This window comes from Pseudophryne corroboree, chromosome 7, assembly GCF_028390025.1.
Source record: "Pseudophryne corroboree isolate aPseCor3 chromosome 7, aPseCor3.hap2, whole genome shotgun sequence".
In the NCBI taxonomy this organism is placed as follows: Eukaryota; Metazoa; Chordata; class Amphibia; order Anura; family Myobatrachidae; genus Pseudophryne; species Pseudophryne corroboree.
The window spans coordinates 199,087,905-199,103,956 of record NC_086450.1 but is presented as its reverse complement, the minus strand read 5'-3'; the positions used below and the strand labels follow the sequence as shown (position 1 = coordinate 199,103,956).

Sequence of the window (16,052 nt, the reverse complement as noted above, 5' to 3'; positions counted from 1 at the left end):
TAATAAAAAAACTCCTGAAAAAAAAAAAGTAGCAGATGGATGGATGGGGTGCATATGATGTTCTGTTCTATAAATGCCAATCTGTGCTGAGTTTAAACATATGTTCCCCCCCCCTTTTTTTTTTTTTTACATGATTTAACCATTTTAACAATTAGGGGTTTTCATATGTTCATGGCCAGACCTTGGTTTTGTACACCATCATAGTGATTTCTAGACAAGTAAGGCTTTACTCCGATTTATATATAATTTTTATTGTTGCGTAAGTTAGAATTATATTATTTATCCAAGGGTTTCATTTCTGGATGCAGCATCTCAACATAGATTATACTGTAAATCCTCTTCTTTCATGTCCAGTACTTATGCCCTTATCTCCTACTTGTTAGCAGTGGCCCTGAACCTGTCTGCTGCAGCTGTCATCTAGTGTACAGGTTCAGCCAGAGCCGATTTGGTGGTTATAGAGACTGTACATGCAGAATGACATTGCTTTGTATCCTGATATGTTATGCTTTGTTTGTATTGTAAGTTGTATGCACTTTCTATCCTGTAATGTTTGCGCTGTCTCTATATATGCAGTGCACTCTGAAAGGTGAGGAAGATCCCTTGTGTCGCCCAATAAAGGATAATGATGATCATCAGGATAATATTAATAATACTATAGAAAGAAGCACTTACATCAGATCCTTTTATTTCCTTTAGGATAGATTGATAGGAGAGCGTTCCTACTAATTTTTTCATAGATTCTAAATTTTTATAATAATAATATTAATTTTAAAATGTTTTTAATGTATTAATTTTATTTGAACTAGCAAGCCGGAATCAGGTTTCTTTTAATGCCAAAATGACAGATTTATTGTAACACAGATATAGCAGCAGCGGCACTGAGGTTGATCCAGAGGTGGCCGCTGTTTCAGTTTTCAGGTAGTTTCCCGATGTTTGCAAGTGCAGTGCGCATGTGCCTCAAAATAGCTATGACGTAGCAGTGCCCCATAAGCCACAGCATAACTTGCAGCGACGTAGCAGAAAATGGGGGGATGCATTGACCGCATTTTCTGGGCTTGCCTGAGCCAGAGGGTGCATCTTCAGACACGGTGTCACTGGCCCGGGCAGTGCAGTTTTGCCCCGACATCCTGAGTAACCTGAGACTTACAAAGACGTCAAATGGGCCAGGTGATGTTACGATGTGGATCCAATGCTGCATCGTTGGATGCAGACAGCAGGTCTGTGAAGCCAGCAGGGAGCAGCTTTTTACAAAAGACACCACCTGTTGCATTAGCATATACACTCCGATCAGCTGCGACCAAAGACGCAACACCAGTCATCACTGCGCCCACCTGTGAATCAGCCCCACTGTTTGATACAGGCTACAGTGTATAGATCCATAACAGATGGAACCCTGTTGATGTCACCTGTGCTGTACCTAGAAACCTATGCTTCCACATTAGGTGTATACTTATTTACAGCAATCAGCTGGCAGAGAACTGCAAATGTTGGCGAGATAAACAGATCAGCAGCAGATGGGAATAAGTTAATATTTTGGGCACTTTACTACAATTGGAGAATGAGAGAAATAAATTGTGGGGAAAAAATTAAGACTAAAAAACACAATACACCACCACAATAACTTTAATCTGCCAGTTTACGTCCTGTAACGTAAACCATAACAAAGCATGGGCGTAACAATAGTTGGTGCAAGGGGTGCCATTGTTATGTGGCCTAGAAGCTTAGAGGGGGTCTGGACCAATTTCCCAGATTTGCCTGCTAAGCAACTGGGTCTGATCCATTGCCCAGCCTTAATTGTGACATTAAATTAGAGTAGTGTATAGTGGATGGTATAATGGTAAGGGGGCACTGTAATGCGGAATAATATGAACTGGAGGGCAATGTAACGTGTCATAATCTGATCTTTTCATTGTAATGTGGAGGGCACTATAATGTTACATAAGAAGACCTGGTGCACTTTTATGTGGCACAATATGAAATGGAGGCAATATAGTGTGGCAGACTATGAACTGGGGCACTGTAACATGGCATAAACTGAAATGAAGGGCACTCTAATGTGGCACAGCATGAACAGGGAACACAGTAATGTGGCATAATGTGACCTGGGGACACTATGTCATAATGTGAATTGTGGATACTGTGTGGCATAATGTGTACTGGCAGACCTACAATGTGACATAACGTAAACTAGGGCACTACTATGGGGAAAAATATTAACTAGGGCACTACTATGGTTCAGAAAATGAACTGGTGCACTATTATCAGACATAAAAATAACTGCTGCAGAGAGGTGTCTTCCAAAAAGCACTTCAATATGTTGCTATGGGGCCCACAAAGTTTGTTACACCCCTGATTCAAAGTAATAATAATAATAATAAAAATTTTATTTATATAGCGCTCTTTCTCCAATAGGACTCAAGGCGCTTAACAGATACATAGCATAATATAGTACAGAAAATAATAAAGTACAATTTCATAAAATACAGAAGCATGAAGATACTAAAAGGGACATTATGGAAATGCTTGAGTAAACAGAAAAGTCTTGAGTGTACTTTTGAAGGATTCTATAGTTGGGGCCTCTCGCACTGTGCGGGGAAGTGAGTTCCATAGAGTCAGAGCCGCATGACTAAAAGCTCGACCCCCAGATGAATTACGGGAGATTCTAGGTACTGCTAAAAGTCCTTCATCTACAGATCGCAGTAATCGAGTGGGGCAGTATGGGGTCAGAAGCTGTTTCAGGTACCTTGGGCCTTGGTCATGTAATGCTTTGAAACTCAGTAAGCCAATCTTGAAGACGATTCGCCATCTTACAGGCAGCCAGTGAAGGGAGTAGAGGATGGGTGTTATGTGGCTAGAACGGGGCTGGTTGTTTAATAGCCTGGCAGCTGTGTTTTGCACCAGCTGTAAGCGTTGCAATTCTTTTGCTGGTAGACCAAGGTAGAGGGCATTACAGTAGTCTAAACGAGATGATACAAATGCATGTATGACTTTTGGCATATCATCTGAGGGAATTAAGTGCTTGATTCTGGCTATGTTCCTCAGGTGAAAGAATGAGGATTTGATTGTGGCTGATATCTGATGTTTAAGTGTCAAGCCACCATCCAGGACAACGCCAAGATTCCGCACACGATCACTGGTCTGTAATTCTGAATCCCTGAGTGTAAGTCCAGTTGGTTGGCTATGCTGCAGTCTTGTCCTTTGATGTTGCGGTCGTATCATAAGGACCTCTGTTTTATCCGGGTTCAGTCGCAGCCAACTGGCACTCATCCACTCCTGTAGTTCAGCTAGACAGCCATTTAGGGTTGCTATTGGGTTATCAGTGCCCGGAGCAAAGGACAAGTACAGTTGTGTATCATCTGCATAGCAGTGGTAGACCAGGCCATGGCGCCTGATTATTTCGCCCAATGGGAGCATGTATACTGCAAAAAGCATGGGGGATAGTATAGAACCTTGTGGGACACCACATGGCAATGGCACTGGTGGTGATGAGTATAATCCAGATGATACTCTCTGTGACCTGCCTGTGAGAAATGATTTGAACCAGTTTAGGACTGTGCCATCCAGACCACAGAAATGTATCAGTCGCTCAATCAGAAGCCCATGGTCCACGGTATCAAATGCTGGTGAGAGATCCAGAAGGATTAATATTGAACAGTCACCTCTGTCTTTTGCCATCAGAAGATCATTTAACACACACACCAGGGCTGTTTCAGTGCTATGTCTTCTCCTGAATCCTGATTGAAATGGATCATAAATATCATGGGTTGTCAGGCGGGTTTCCAGTTGATATGCAACCACTTTCTCAATAACCTTTCCCAGGAAAGGAAGGTTTGATACCGGTCTGTAGTTGGTCATGCAGTCGGGATCTAAATTAGGTTTTTTAAGAAGCGGTCTAACAATTGCTTCCTTTAGGGGTCCAGGAAAGATGCCTGTCTGCAAAGAGCATTGAACAATTTTTGCAAAGACAGGACCAATTATATCCATACAACCTATAAGAAGCTTGGTTGAGGCTGGGTCCAGATCACAGGTGGTGGGACGCAAAATCCGAGCAATTTCAGCAGTGTCCTTTACATCCACTGGGTCAAAAGCTGGTCCATGAAGGCAGGTAGCTTATATTGGCAGGCTTTGTAGTTTGGCACTCCTTTGATGGCACTGTGGAGATTCCAGCCCGGATGGTGGATATTTTATCTGCAAAGAAGTTTGCAAACTCATTGCATCTTGCCTGGGAGAGGGTTTCATCAGTCTGCAGGCATGCTGGCTTGCAAAGCATCTCCACTGTGCGGAAAAGTTGAGCTGGCCTATTGTTTGCTGCTGTGATCTCATTTGACAGGAACTGTGATTTCTTTCGAGTGTACACTCAAGAAGGCAAAGGTATGCTTTACAACATGCTTGCAGCCTACCGTCACTGGTCAGTTTAATAAAGGTGTATACACACGGTGAGATAAATCTGTAAGATTTTCACTATATAGTCAAAATCTTATGAAAAGTTAGTGCATATCTCAAGGTGTTAGGCAGCTTGCGATACAGATTCGATCCCGATGCTCGCTCCCGTGGGGCAAAGCTAGATAGACTGTGCAGGCAAGTCAATCTTGAATATCTAGTGTACTATCTAGTACAAAGTATAGTCAAAATTGGCACTTAGTCAGAATCGTACATAGACAAAATCTCAAGCACAGATAGTCAAAATCTGTGCTATCTGAGCTCTGGGGGAGTTCAAGGGAAATCGCATAGTCAAAATCGAACATAGCAAGGATCTCACCATGTGTACACACCATTACCTCTATGGAAAAGGAAATGTTCCTACCTTAAGCTAATGGCTAATTATATATAAATTTGAAGCATGTGGCAATACTTGGTAAGGGAATAAGAGAAAGCCCCAGGACACAAGATTTAACTCCAGGACTGAACGCAGACAGTTGATCTTCCAGAGAGTTCTTTGGACGCTGATCAATAACCAAGTAGGCCACCAGTCAGCACTGAGGATTATTTATACACTTCTACTGACCATCCAGGCTCGAGGGCTGCTGGAGTTTGAAAACACTCGTATCAAAAGCCCTGGCAGAATACAGCAGTGTGGTCAGAGCCGTTTACACACAGCACACAACCTGTCTCAGAACACACAGTGATTTAGCAGAAGCCAAATTAAACACACAGGTTAGAAGCAGCTTTGTAAACTGGCACGACTACAAAACAGCCATTGCATGAAGATCATACAGCTAGAACTGGTAGGGACTCCTGCCCATTATACCGGCAATGTTCTCACCCTACGAATACAAAGATGTCCTGATGCTTTTTAGCTGCCATGATTGGTAGCTTGTGGTCACCCTGTTGTATAGTAGAAATCAGGCCAAGCCGGGCATCTATTAATATTATTATTTTTTTATTACAGTGCAGCATCCATGGTGTGAGCTTAAGTATCAGACACCTGCATTTCTATATTATACAGCCTTGTGTGTATTTTCTGCAAGTGACTGAGTTACCTCTGCTCAAACCACTGATGCTGCCTATTCTTTCATTTCATTTAAAATTAAATGATTATGTTTTTTAATTATGTATGTAATAATCACTGCAACTCATGATTTCAACTGGAAACCTTGTGGTTAGCTGGGTAAAGTAAAACATTACTCCTGAAGAAACAGTACTATATTATATAATGGCAGCAAACAACCCAACAGTTAAAAAGCTGTTGATAATCACCTTAAGGCCCATACACACTAAACAAGCCCATGCCGACGCAGATATTGGCGGCGGCGGGACCCGGCATCGGCAAGTGCATACACACTTGGCGATGTCAGCAGGGAAGGGAGCGACGGCGGGGAAGGGGCAACGAGGGGGGCGGTAGGGGGAACGACGACCATGCTGCATCTGCAGCATGGTTGTTGTTAACGAGAACTTTCCTCGTCTGTACATGTCCAGACGAGGGTGGGGGTCATTAACGATGCGCGGGAGCGTGCATCGTTAACGACATTGCGTGTACACACTAGTGTATATGGGCCTTTATTTGTATGTGAACATTGGGCTGTATGAGAACATGTGACTAGTGGGATTCAGTCTGGCAGATATGATTAAGGAATATGTTATTTTTTGGCTAGTTACCATTAGAAGAAAAGGCAGCTTGTTAAGCAATTTATGTACTAGGCACATTGCGTCTTCAGTACCCAACAGAATTGGGTTCAAGGTCACAAATTCTTTCAGAGTCAAGAGAAGGAATTTCAGACGAAGGATTTCAAATGTTACAGAAGAATGGAAAAATACCACAGGAGGAATCAAAAATGTTCATGGTCTCTCTACCAGTCTTATAATATATAGGACCTCATTCAGAGATGGACGCAGATCTTTGGATCCATCTCCTCACATGCTGGGGGCCGTCCAGGACACAGTACGACCACCCATAATGTGCGGCACTGCCTCACGAAATTGCGGACGCATCGATTTGTGGTTGAACCCTGCCTGCACAGCCTGGCTGTGCTGACAAGCTGTCCGCAGCCGCCATGAAAACGCTGCAAACACGACCCCGTTTGGCACAGTACGCACCACTGTAACGCCGTGTTGCCGACCCCCGATGGCCGCTGCTGTCAATCACCTTGCGGCTGCATCCTGGAAGGTGTGTGGACACAGCAGACCCCCTTGAAGCGCCTGCTGCGTGCGAACACGCGGCTGCGTCCAGGTATGAATGACCCCTATAGTATGCTATTAGCTATAAAATGGGCTCTATAACGCTAGTGCTTTCTCCTATGAGCGTCAAAGAAATTACTTTAAAATAAAATAAACATCACAAAACACGATGAGACTGATAACAAAATGTTCAGATACCAAATGTTTATCTGTGTCTGTCACTTCAAGGTGTCAGCTTCCTACCACCACCCCCCTTCACTATGGATCTCTTTCCACCAAACTGTGGTACGCTACCTCCTGACGCCAGTAAATCACAGAGGGTGACATCTGCCTGACACTCCGTGAAAGATAAAACCTTTCCTCCCTGTGACTGGCAGACAAACATTCTGCAAATAAAGCAGGTACACTGAGCACCTCCTTGTTGCTTCCGTCTTATTTCTGTCTAAGAACTGGCACCCCATTTCCTGCAACCTTCTCTGGCTTTCAGAGAAGCCAAAAACCAGGGTAGATTCTATTGAGAGGCAGCAGACTGCTTTACAAATGACAGTATGGCTATTTAATATCATGATGGGATTTAGGTATTAACAAACTCGCACAGTGCAGTAACCTAGTGCAAGCAGATACTACAGCAGCTCCAGGAGCCTAATACAAGCTAATTGCTTGCTACAGTTACTGCTCTATGTAGATGTGAATTAAATAAGCCTGATAATAAGATGATTGCCATCTGTACTTTATAAACTGCGCTAGGACGTAGAACCTACCTGTGTTATAATCTTTAGCCGCACTCATCACTTGTGCAAAGCTGGTTAGCCACTTGAGGTGGCGAGGGTCTTGTTATCAACTTGCAAACGTAACTAAGATTTCTGCCATTTATGTAAAAAATCACAGCTTTTTACTATTTTCCTGCAGTGTGGTGGGGGATTTTTGTGGCTTTTTCTTTCCTGGATAGCTCCACACTATCTAGCAACTGCTGCTACTTATATGGTACTAGACAATCAGCTAACAAGGAGTCTGTAAAATTTCGGAAGATCCATTTACGTTTTCACACTTATCAATATAAACGGTTACCTGGAGTTCTGGAATATATGCACATAGAAGCTGATGCAGAGCTGCATTCAGTCCATTTTGTGTACGGACTTTCTGATCTGCCGCACTGTGCAAGTACAGTAGCGACTGCAAGCATCTGCGGGAGTTTCCGAGTCATATGCATCTCAGTCACAGCTCCCTTTGCCACAGTGCCACTGATTGGTCGCAACTGGCACTGGAACATGTATACAGTGCTGCGGTCTATGCAGATCTGTGCGTATGCAGAGACTGGTCTGATTCTACATCATGATTCTTATACTGTAATAGAGGAGCACAAGTCTGCGCACAGGCAAATATCCCTGTTTTGTTCTGTGCGAGTGCAATGGGCTGTAACTTGTGTGCAAGTCTGCATAAGTCCTTTCTAGTTTAGTAATTCCACTTTAACACTTACGATTTCTTCCACCCATAGCCAGAGTTTTTGTATTTGGATCCTAACAACCAGATGAACTATAATTATTAATTTGGCTACTTTTTTTAATTTTTTAATTTTTAAGTTTTAGGGGTTTTTTATTCCAGAAATTATTTTTTTTTGGACTACACAACCATTATTAGTCAGACACAGAAAGATGTAAATAACCATAGGTCCATGAATATATCAGAAGAGGAGATTCCATCATGATCCACTCTGCGGTCACTCTACACCTGGAAAAGCCTTGTGGATAAACCAGTAGCAGACGGAATTCTTGCACTACGATGTGCTGCTTTCTGCCAGGGAACTGGACGTTTCTAGTCAGGTGCAAACATTCCCCATGTCATCAGCGGACACACAGTTACCCTATCTTAGCCCCATGACTTTTCACCTTGCTCTCTGTTCTCAATTTACTCAGCCCCCAGCAAAGGCTGGTGTGTCCCCGACCACCCAAAGACCCTGCCTTTCCTGCCCTGAGTAATTCCGGCATTCACTGCTCACGTGTTGCTGAAAGGCTGATGCTTGCTGTAACCATACAACTTCTATTCTTACTGAAAGGAAAACTGGGAAGAGTGTGGAACTTCCTTTGTCAACACAGGTCAGTGTGGGAATGTTTCCGGACACTAGCTGTAAGGAAATAAATGATAGCCATTGAACAGGGCGCATACAGCTCCTGACTTGGCAACGGAGTATGCATAAAGAACAGGGTATGGGTGAAGATGGAACAAACCCAAAAGTGAATAGTTTCTCCTCTGAGAAAGTCCTATCAAATGTAATAATCTGTACAATATAAAACTTCCATTATGCTTTCGCAATGAGAAAAGATAAAATCAGTTACAAACGCCCACCTAATCAGGATCCAGTATTAACACCCAAAACCACAAGGCAGCCCAGAATTGTATAAGAAGGTATGGACAAAAGAAACTGTTTTCTCTGTTCTAGCTAGTTATCTAAATGGATATCTGGCAATAACACGATTGTATAACATGCATGTTGGTGAAGTCATATTGTTTACCTGAGGAGACAGAACTGACAACCTGCCAAAGCATAAGTCTCTACATACCAAATAGGAAAATAAGGGTCATTTATGACCCAATGCTGAACTGCCAATAAACTAAGCTTCACCACACCCCAAATTATAAATGCTCTGCTTTGGTTCAAGAACAGTTGAGGGATATTCAAAAGTGCAACAAAATAAAACGTCCAGTATTTGTTAAGATGTGTTTAACCAAGGTCTCAGCATCTTATAGTATACAATATTCATGTCATACCCATCCATAATGTTCCTAGTTTATTAGCCAATCACACAATTGGAATGCTCACAACAGCACAGAGTATTTGAGGAGGCAAATGTGCAGATTTTTTGGGAGGCATTTGACCTGTCCAGTAATGAGACTGTGTTAGTGAGGACAGTGCTGCAAGAGACAGGCAGTGAAATGATGCGAGGTGGGGAACGGAGTTATATAGTAGAAGGCGCAGAGTCCACTAATAGCACAGAGTATGGTGGTCATTTCGAGTTGCTCGCTCGCTAGCTGCTTTTAGCAGCCGTGCAAACGCTAAGCCGCCACCCTCTGCGTGTGTATTTTAGCTTAGCAGAAGTGCAAACAAAAGGTTCACAAAGCGGCTACAAAAATTTTTTGTGCAGTTTCAGAGTAGCTCCAGACCTACTCAGCGCTTGTGATCACTTCAGACTATTTAGTTCCTGTTTTGACGTCATGAACACGCCCTGCGTTCGGCCAGCCACGCCTACGTTTTTATCTGGCACGCCTGCGTTTTTACGCTCACTCCCTGAAAATGGTCAGTTGACACCCAGAAACGCCCTCTTCCTGTCAATCACTCTGCGGCCAGCAGTGCGACTGAAAAGCTTCGCTAGACCTTGTGTGAAACTCCATCGTTCGTCGTAATAGTATGACGCGCGTGCGCATTGCGCTGCATATGCAGAAGTGCCGGTTTTTTGCCTGATCATTGCGCTGCGACCGAAATCTGCTAGCGAACAACTCGGAATGACCCCCTATATCAGGAAATGAGCAATGGGTTTGTGTCTGGGACAGTGTAAATGTGTGAAGAGGTGAATGGAGTCAGCAGGAAGCCAGAGAGTTATACTGTAGAAGAAGGTCCCCCAGCAGCACAAATTAGTGATGTGAGGCTTCATGTCAAACTGATATAGTATAATGCTGATGTTAAATGAACCATTATACATACCTCCCAGTATTGGGGAGTTTGTAATTAGGATGGGGGGCGTGGCTGCATCAGGGTGGGCGTGGTCACATCCTATGATCAGCGTTTTAAACAAAAATAAAAACAGAATTACCATTATTATGTTAATACCTAGAAATGTGGCCGCAAATAAAGCCAAGCATGCTAATCGCTGAACAGTACACTCAAATGCACCAAACTCAAGATCCCATGCCATATGAAACAAAATTCATAAATCAAATATGTTCATTCTGTCCATTTGTTTTCAGCATTTCTAAAAGGCACTGTAGTCGTTCCAATTATATATAACCAATAATCAGAAGGAGTCAGCCATAAGGGGAGTAGTGTTCCTGTAGAAACCCTGAGATCACAGTAATGAAGAGCAAGAAACCCCACTATTGCTTAGAATTCAACTATTTCTTATACTTTATCATTAGACTCATGCCACTATAAATGACAAACATGTACCTTCCAGACTGTCCTCTCGATGTGTGTTAAAATTGTCGTAAGAGTCCCAGCGGATGAGTGGATCGGAAGTGTTGTAATCAACAGAGACACTTGGCCCATTTTCCAGGTGTTCCATTCCTGGCAAAGAAAGGTCTGATTACTAAGAAAGAACTAGAAAAGACTTAAAAAGCTCATGTCGCCTAAACACAATACAAAACAGTTTATAGGCAGCGCAAAATACTTTTTGGGTCCAATGTGCATACAGATGTGTCCACTCACCTCTAGGCTCCCTGCACATTAAACAGCCCTTCTAGTCACACATGTTGTGGCATGACTTGGTAGCACTGAGCGAATTTTCGTGCTACTTTTTCCATTAAAATTAATCTTATTCACAAAATGATGCAAATAAGACTCATAAGCAGCTTTTGCTAATTACAGTGATATCATGCCTATATTCTGTGTGCGACTGCGGCTGTATCTGAATATGAAATGCTATGCTACAGTGATCTCTTAGAAAACACTTTAACGTAGCATTTTGTATGCAGGCACAGTCGCACACAGAATATAGGCATACCGCATATCATTTTAATCAGCAGAGTCTGCGTGTGCAGCTTATTTGCTTAGTGATGCAAATAACACACATTTTTGTCAAAAAAAAAAATGCTAAAGTAGTTGCACGGGACCTGTCAGCTCACTCACGCAAGACATCACCCGCTGCGTGGCGTATTGAGGCAAGATGTATGAGGACACATCTGTATGTATTTGTGCAAGTGCATATAGCTTTGTCAGAGGGCACTGGTCTGTGGGAAAAATGGCAGCATTTGAGGCGGTAGAGGGTGAAATGAAGGTTTGTTTTTTTCAATGAAGCAGTGAATTTACTAAATTTTTAGAGTGGTGCAGGGAAAAACATTCAGTTTTTCTGAAAAAGAGAATATGGAAATGATTGAAAATAGTGGGAAAGGACAGTTTTACGGATTGTTCCATCCTGAGATGAGGAGCTCACCACCATTTCGATACAAAGATTGTTTTAGTTCTAATTTTAAGCAAGCAGAGATCGCTTTGCAATGAGATACATTATGCCATCAAGCTGCACTTGGTAGAAGCAGTGATGTCACTTAATTTCTATCTAATGAATTGGAAGGGTGAGTATTGGTTCAGACCAGAAAAATCTGTATAGCAACTGCATATAAGCATAAAGGGCCTCATGCCTTAGAGATGTCATCCACAAAATCCCAAGGCGGATTACCCAGAGGAAGGCACAATGAGACAACCTACAAGTTTCAAGTAGGTAGGTAGGTAGTATACTGTCTAATTGGAAGGGCCACACACAGTGATGTCAGTCTGTTGGAAAGATCAATGTGATCAAATAATAAATGCTTGTTTCTGGGTTACCAATATAAACACAAGGTCCAATCCCAGGTCGAACTGGGCCAGTTGCGAGAATGCTGGATGGTTTCTTTGATAAACACAAGGTCCAATCCCAGGTCGAACTGGGCCAGTTGTGAGAATGCTGGATGGTCTCTTAGGTGTGTTTGCCTGTGTGGTCTAGTAAATTTACCAAAAAACAGACTTTTGTGCTACATCAAGTTCAAATGCTTCTTTGTTTACACGTTCCGCCTGACTGGAAAGAATGTGCGGTGAAGCTGAGAGGCCACAGGTTCATTTTGTCTCTGGGGTTCTTCCTATTTCAGCCCCTTCAAACGAAGAGAGAGTTCTTCCTCACTATAAAACCATTTGCATTCTCTCCTTCAGAGAATTGCAGAGACATAAATAAGCCTTCGGGATAAACCCACAAATATGAACAAATAGGCACAGAGCACAGTATCAACATATACTATAAGTAGATCAGTCAAATCAAACACAAGTGTCTTATTTTGTTAATTAAAATACATTTCCTCTCACATTCTCAAAAGGATACAACCCCACAAAAAATTCTGCTATATTTTTATGCATAGAACCAAGTAATTACGGTATATGCATCGCAAATCATTATTACGAAGAGTTGGGACATCTGTACCTTGCAGGGGGTTCTTTCCTTAAATAAATCCCTAGATTGGAAAACCCAAGATTTCTGCTTCAGGACAAAAGTTTATTTAAGTTCTGGATGCATTGAAAACAGTGATCACCAGACAGGCTTAGTAGCTACCACACTGCTTCACTGTAGGCACAAGGTAAAAACTATTCACCACACATTTTTTTCCCCTGATTTTAGCACATATCAAGTATGTCTGTGCTTTAAATGTACCTAATAAAAGTGAAAATAAATCCAACCTTTGACTTAAATAAATCTGTGATTTCAGTCACTCGTTTGTGGGCTATACTTTCTAACCACCTAGCAGTCTGACCATCGCTTTCTGTTATTAGTTGCACCATGTGAAGCAGTTATTAATTGCACACAGACTTTAATGTTAGGTGTGATTACTTGCAACTTCTGTAGGCTTGCATAATGAGATTAGTGTTCTCATATAATTTATAGCGTGGATTAGTACATAGTAACACAGTGATTTCTAAGTGCTTAATCTCATTGGACTTAAACTGCATACATCATTTTTTAATATCTGCAATTAAACCTCACAGAGCAGACACTGAAAGAATGACAGCTTGATAGACTTGCTTTGCAAAGTACACAATGGAGATTTGTTGACTGAAACATAAGGACTGCATTCTCAGCTATTTGACCTCTATGAGAACCCATTAGGACTTCTTAAATATGCAGTATGGGATTCACTTTTGAGGTGGGTGTAAAAAATATGGGACACCTGGGCAGGGATGACAACAAAAATCTTCCATCTGTATTTAACAAAATAGCTGATGGTTAACTTTCCAATTAGCACTGTTTTAGTTCTGAGGCTATACACACTGTAACATGGGCCCAATTCAGCATGGATCGCAGAAATGCTGAAATCGCTATTTGCCAATTTCAGCACTTCAGCGCATGCCACTGTGTGCACGCGCAAGGACTTAAACTGTGATCGCATGCAATCGCAGTCCAAGTCCTGGCAGGGTGAGCTGGAATGGAGCATCGACTCAGCGTTTTGTGACGTCGACACAGGAGTGTCAGGACCATTTCCGGGCATCACATGCAGCCACTGTGACCCAGAACACGGCTGCCCGGCGACTGCCTTTGCAGCCAGGCTGCATAGGCAGGAGGCAACCCTTAAGATGCAAGCGCATCACTAGCACTCACATTTTAGTGTGTGTGTGTGTGTGTGTGTGTGTGTGTGTGTGTGTGTGTGTGTGTGTGTGTGTGTGTGTGTGTGTGTGTGTGTGTGTGTGTGTGTGTGTATCCGGCATGCTGGACGGCCCCCCGCATGCTAGAGACTTGAGTTGTAGTGTTGCGATTTCTCGCAAAACTACAACTCATGCTGATTTAGGCCCCATGTCAGGTGTGAAGTCAGTACCAGAAACCCAACTCATTTTTACTCTGAAACACAGGTAGCCCTTAGTGCATAGGAGAAGATTAAGGAGGGAATTCAATTATCCAGTAAATTACATGGGCAAACTGAATTCCCCCCCTAAGGCCACTACAATATACCACAAAGTAGCAGCAAATCAGTAACAACGTGCCCCCATTTTTCTGAACTCCGTCCGCCCCCGTCCCTCCCCATTAACGCAGGCAGAGGCATTCGCGTTTTAGAGAAATGAATGCAGGACAGATTCTGCACATGCGTAGAATGGGTTCTGCACGTGCACAGTCCCCGAACATCGGCTAAATGCAGTGAGGATTGCTTTTGTGATCCTTACTGAATTAGCCCCTTAGTACAGAAATACCGCTATGCTCCCACTAGACAGTGACATTACTGTGGGTATAGCACTAATGTATCACCAGTTCTTTGTTACAATGTACAGATGTGTCCTCATACATCCCTGCTGCAGTCGCGCCAAACAGCCCTCTCTGTGTCTTTTTGCTGAAATTCCACTTAGTCGCAATCCGATGTGACTAAGATGCCCTGGGAGACTGCTGGTTAACTTGGAAGTTGTATGTGTGTGTGGGACAGAGTCCCTGAATCTGTATATGAAGTGCTGTGATGCAGCGGACGCTGCTTATTTCCATGCCAGGGTTCCATTGTCCTTCATATACAGGTTCAGTTGCTCACAGATATCAGTCGCGTATCAAATTAATCAGCACAGTCTCGCGTTGCGACTAGGATGCATTTCTGGCAAACAACAAGACGCCTGTATGTATGAGGACATATCTGTATCGGAGTCAATGGTAAAGAAGTGAAATTCTCACCTTGTATCTTCTCAGGGCCATAGGAGAAAATAAACTCCACTTTTCCATATTCTGGGAACCTCTCATCTGAAAGACAAAAACAGGACTCTATAGTTATATATAACACAACCAAAGTTTCACCATTCTTGGCCATGCTCATTAGCTTCAGCCACCCTGACCAGTAACATGGTTTTTGTTATGCCCCCTTTCTACGAGTTCCAGATGATGAGTCGATAGATAGATAAGGTCGACATGATCAAAAGGTCGAAAATGTAAAATGTTGACATATTCAAATGGTTGACATGATAATGGTCAACACAAGTTTGTTTTGTTTTTCAACATTTACCATTCACGTGAACTACGAATGGAAATAGTAACCTGTGCTGAGCGCAGAGGAGCGAGGCATCTTCACTGAAACATGGCAAGTGAAGCTAGCCTGCAGAGGCACATATTTTCACTAATTTGGCTTATGTGGGGTTAAATATACAATATCATATTAAAAAAAAAAAAAAACTTGTGTTGACCTTTTCCCTGTCAACCTTTTGTGCTGCCTACCTATTGACCCTTTTGACCCAGTCCAACTAGTGCATCTCCGCCACATGGGGTCAATAAACGTCTACATAATATATATAGTAACCTGTAGACTGTCTACCTATTTCTGGTCGCCCCAATGAGCCACACCCTCTACTACATGGCCAGCAAAACAAATTGCACTATTGCAGGGGTTGCAGCAGCCATGGAGATAAGGGGAGGCCATCAACGCTGGAACACCCTCACAACTACTCAGAACATGTCTAACATCATGGTATACAAGTCTAAAGCCAGCTGTGACACACAGAAAATGTAACATGTGATTATTCTTTCGTTTGCTTACAGACAGGAATGCCTGGTGTCTATAGATATTATAAGTATCTCTATATATTTCATGACCATTTCTAACAAATGCCTAAAACGTTATACTCATATACGGATATATATATACTTTAGGTTTAGTGTCCTCTTATTGTCATTGAAGAGCTGTATTCCAGATGATTTCTGATTATTGTGCATTAGCTGGGATAGTTGCCAGTAAGTTCTGCAGCGTCC

At 42.6% G+C, this 16,052-nt stretch overlaps 1 protein-coding gene across 11 annotated transcripts in view; it reads right to left on the bottom strand.

Annotated features, from left to right (window-relative positions):
• TNS1 (tensin 1) overlaps positions 1-16,052 on the bottom strand; it is a 937,838-nt gene that overhangs the window by 170,875 nt on the left and 750,911 nt on the right. For 8 of the 11 annotated variants that reach the window (XM_063933939.1, XM_063933936.1, XM_063933937.1 and 5 more), the window contains 3 exons: positions 14,988-15,053; positions 10,775-10,891; positions 10,313-10,381 (listed from right to left, as the gene is read on the bottom strand). In XM_063933939.1, coding sequence (XP_063790009.1) covers positions 10,313-10,381; positions 10,775-10,891; positions 14,988-15,053 — 252 coding nt within the window. The remainder of the gene's footprint in view (positions 1-10,312; positions 10,382-10,774; positions 10,892-14,987; positions 15,054-16,052) is intronic. The other 3 variants (XM_063933946.1, XM_063933940.1, XM_063933943.1) reach the window with 1 other exon arrangement.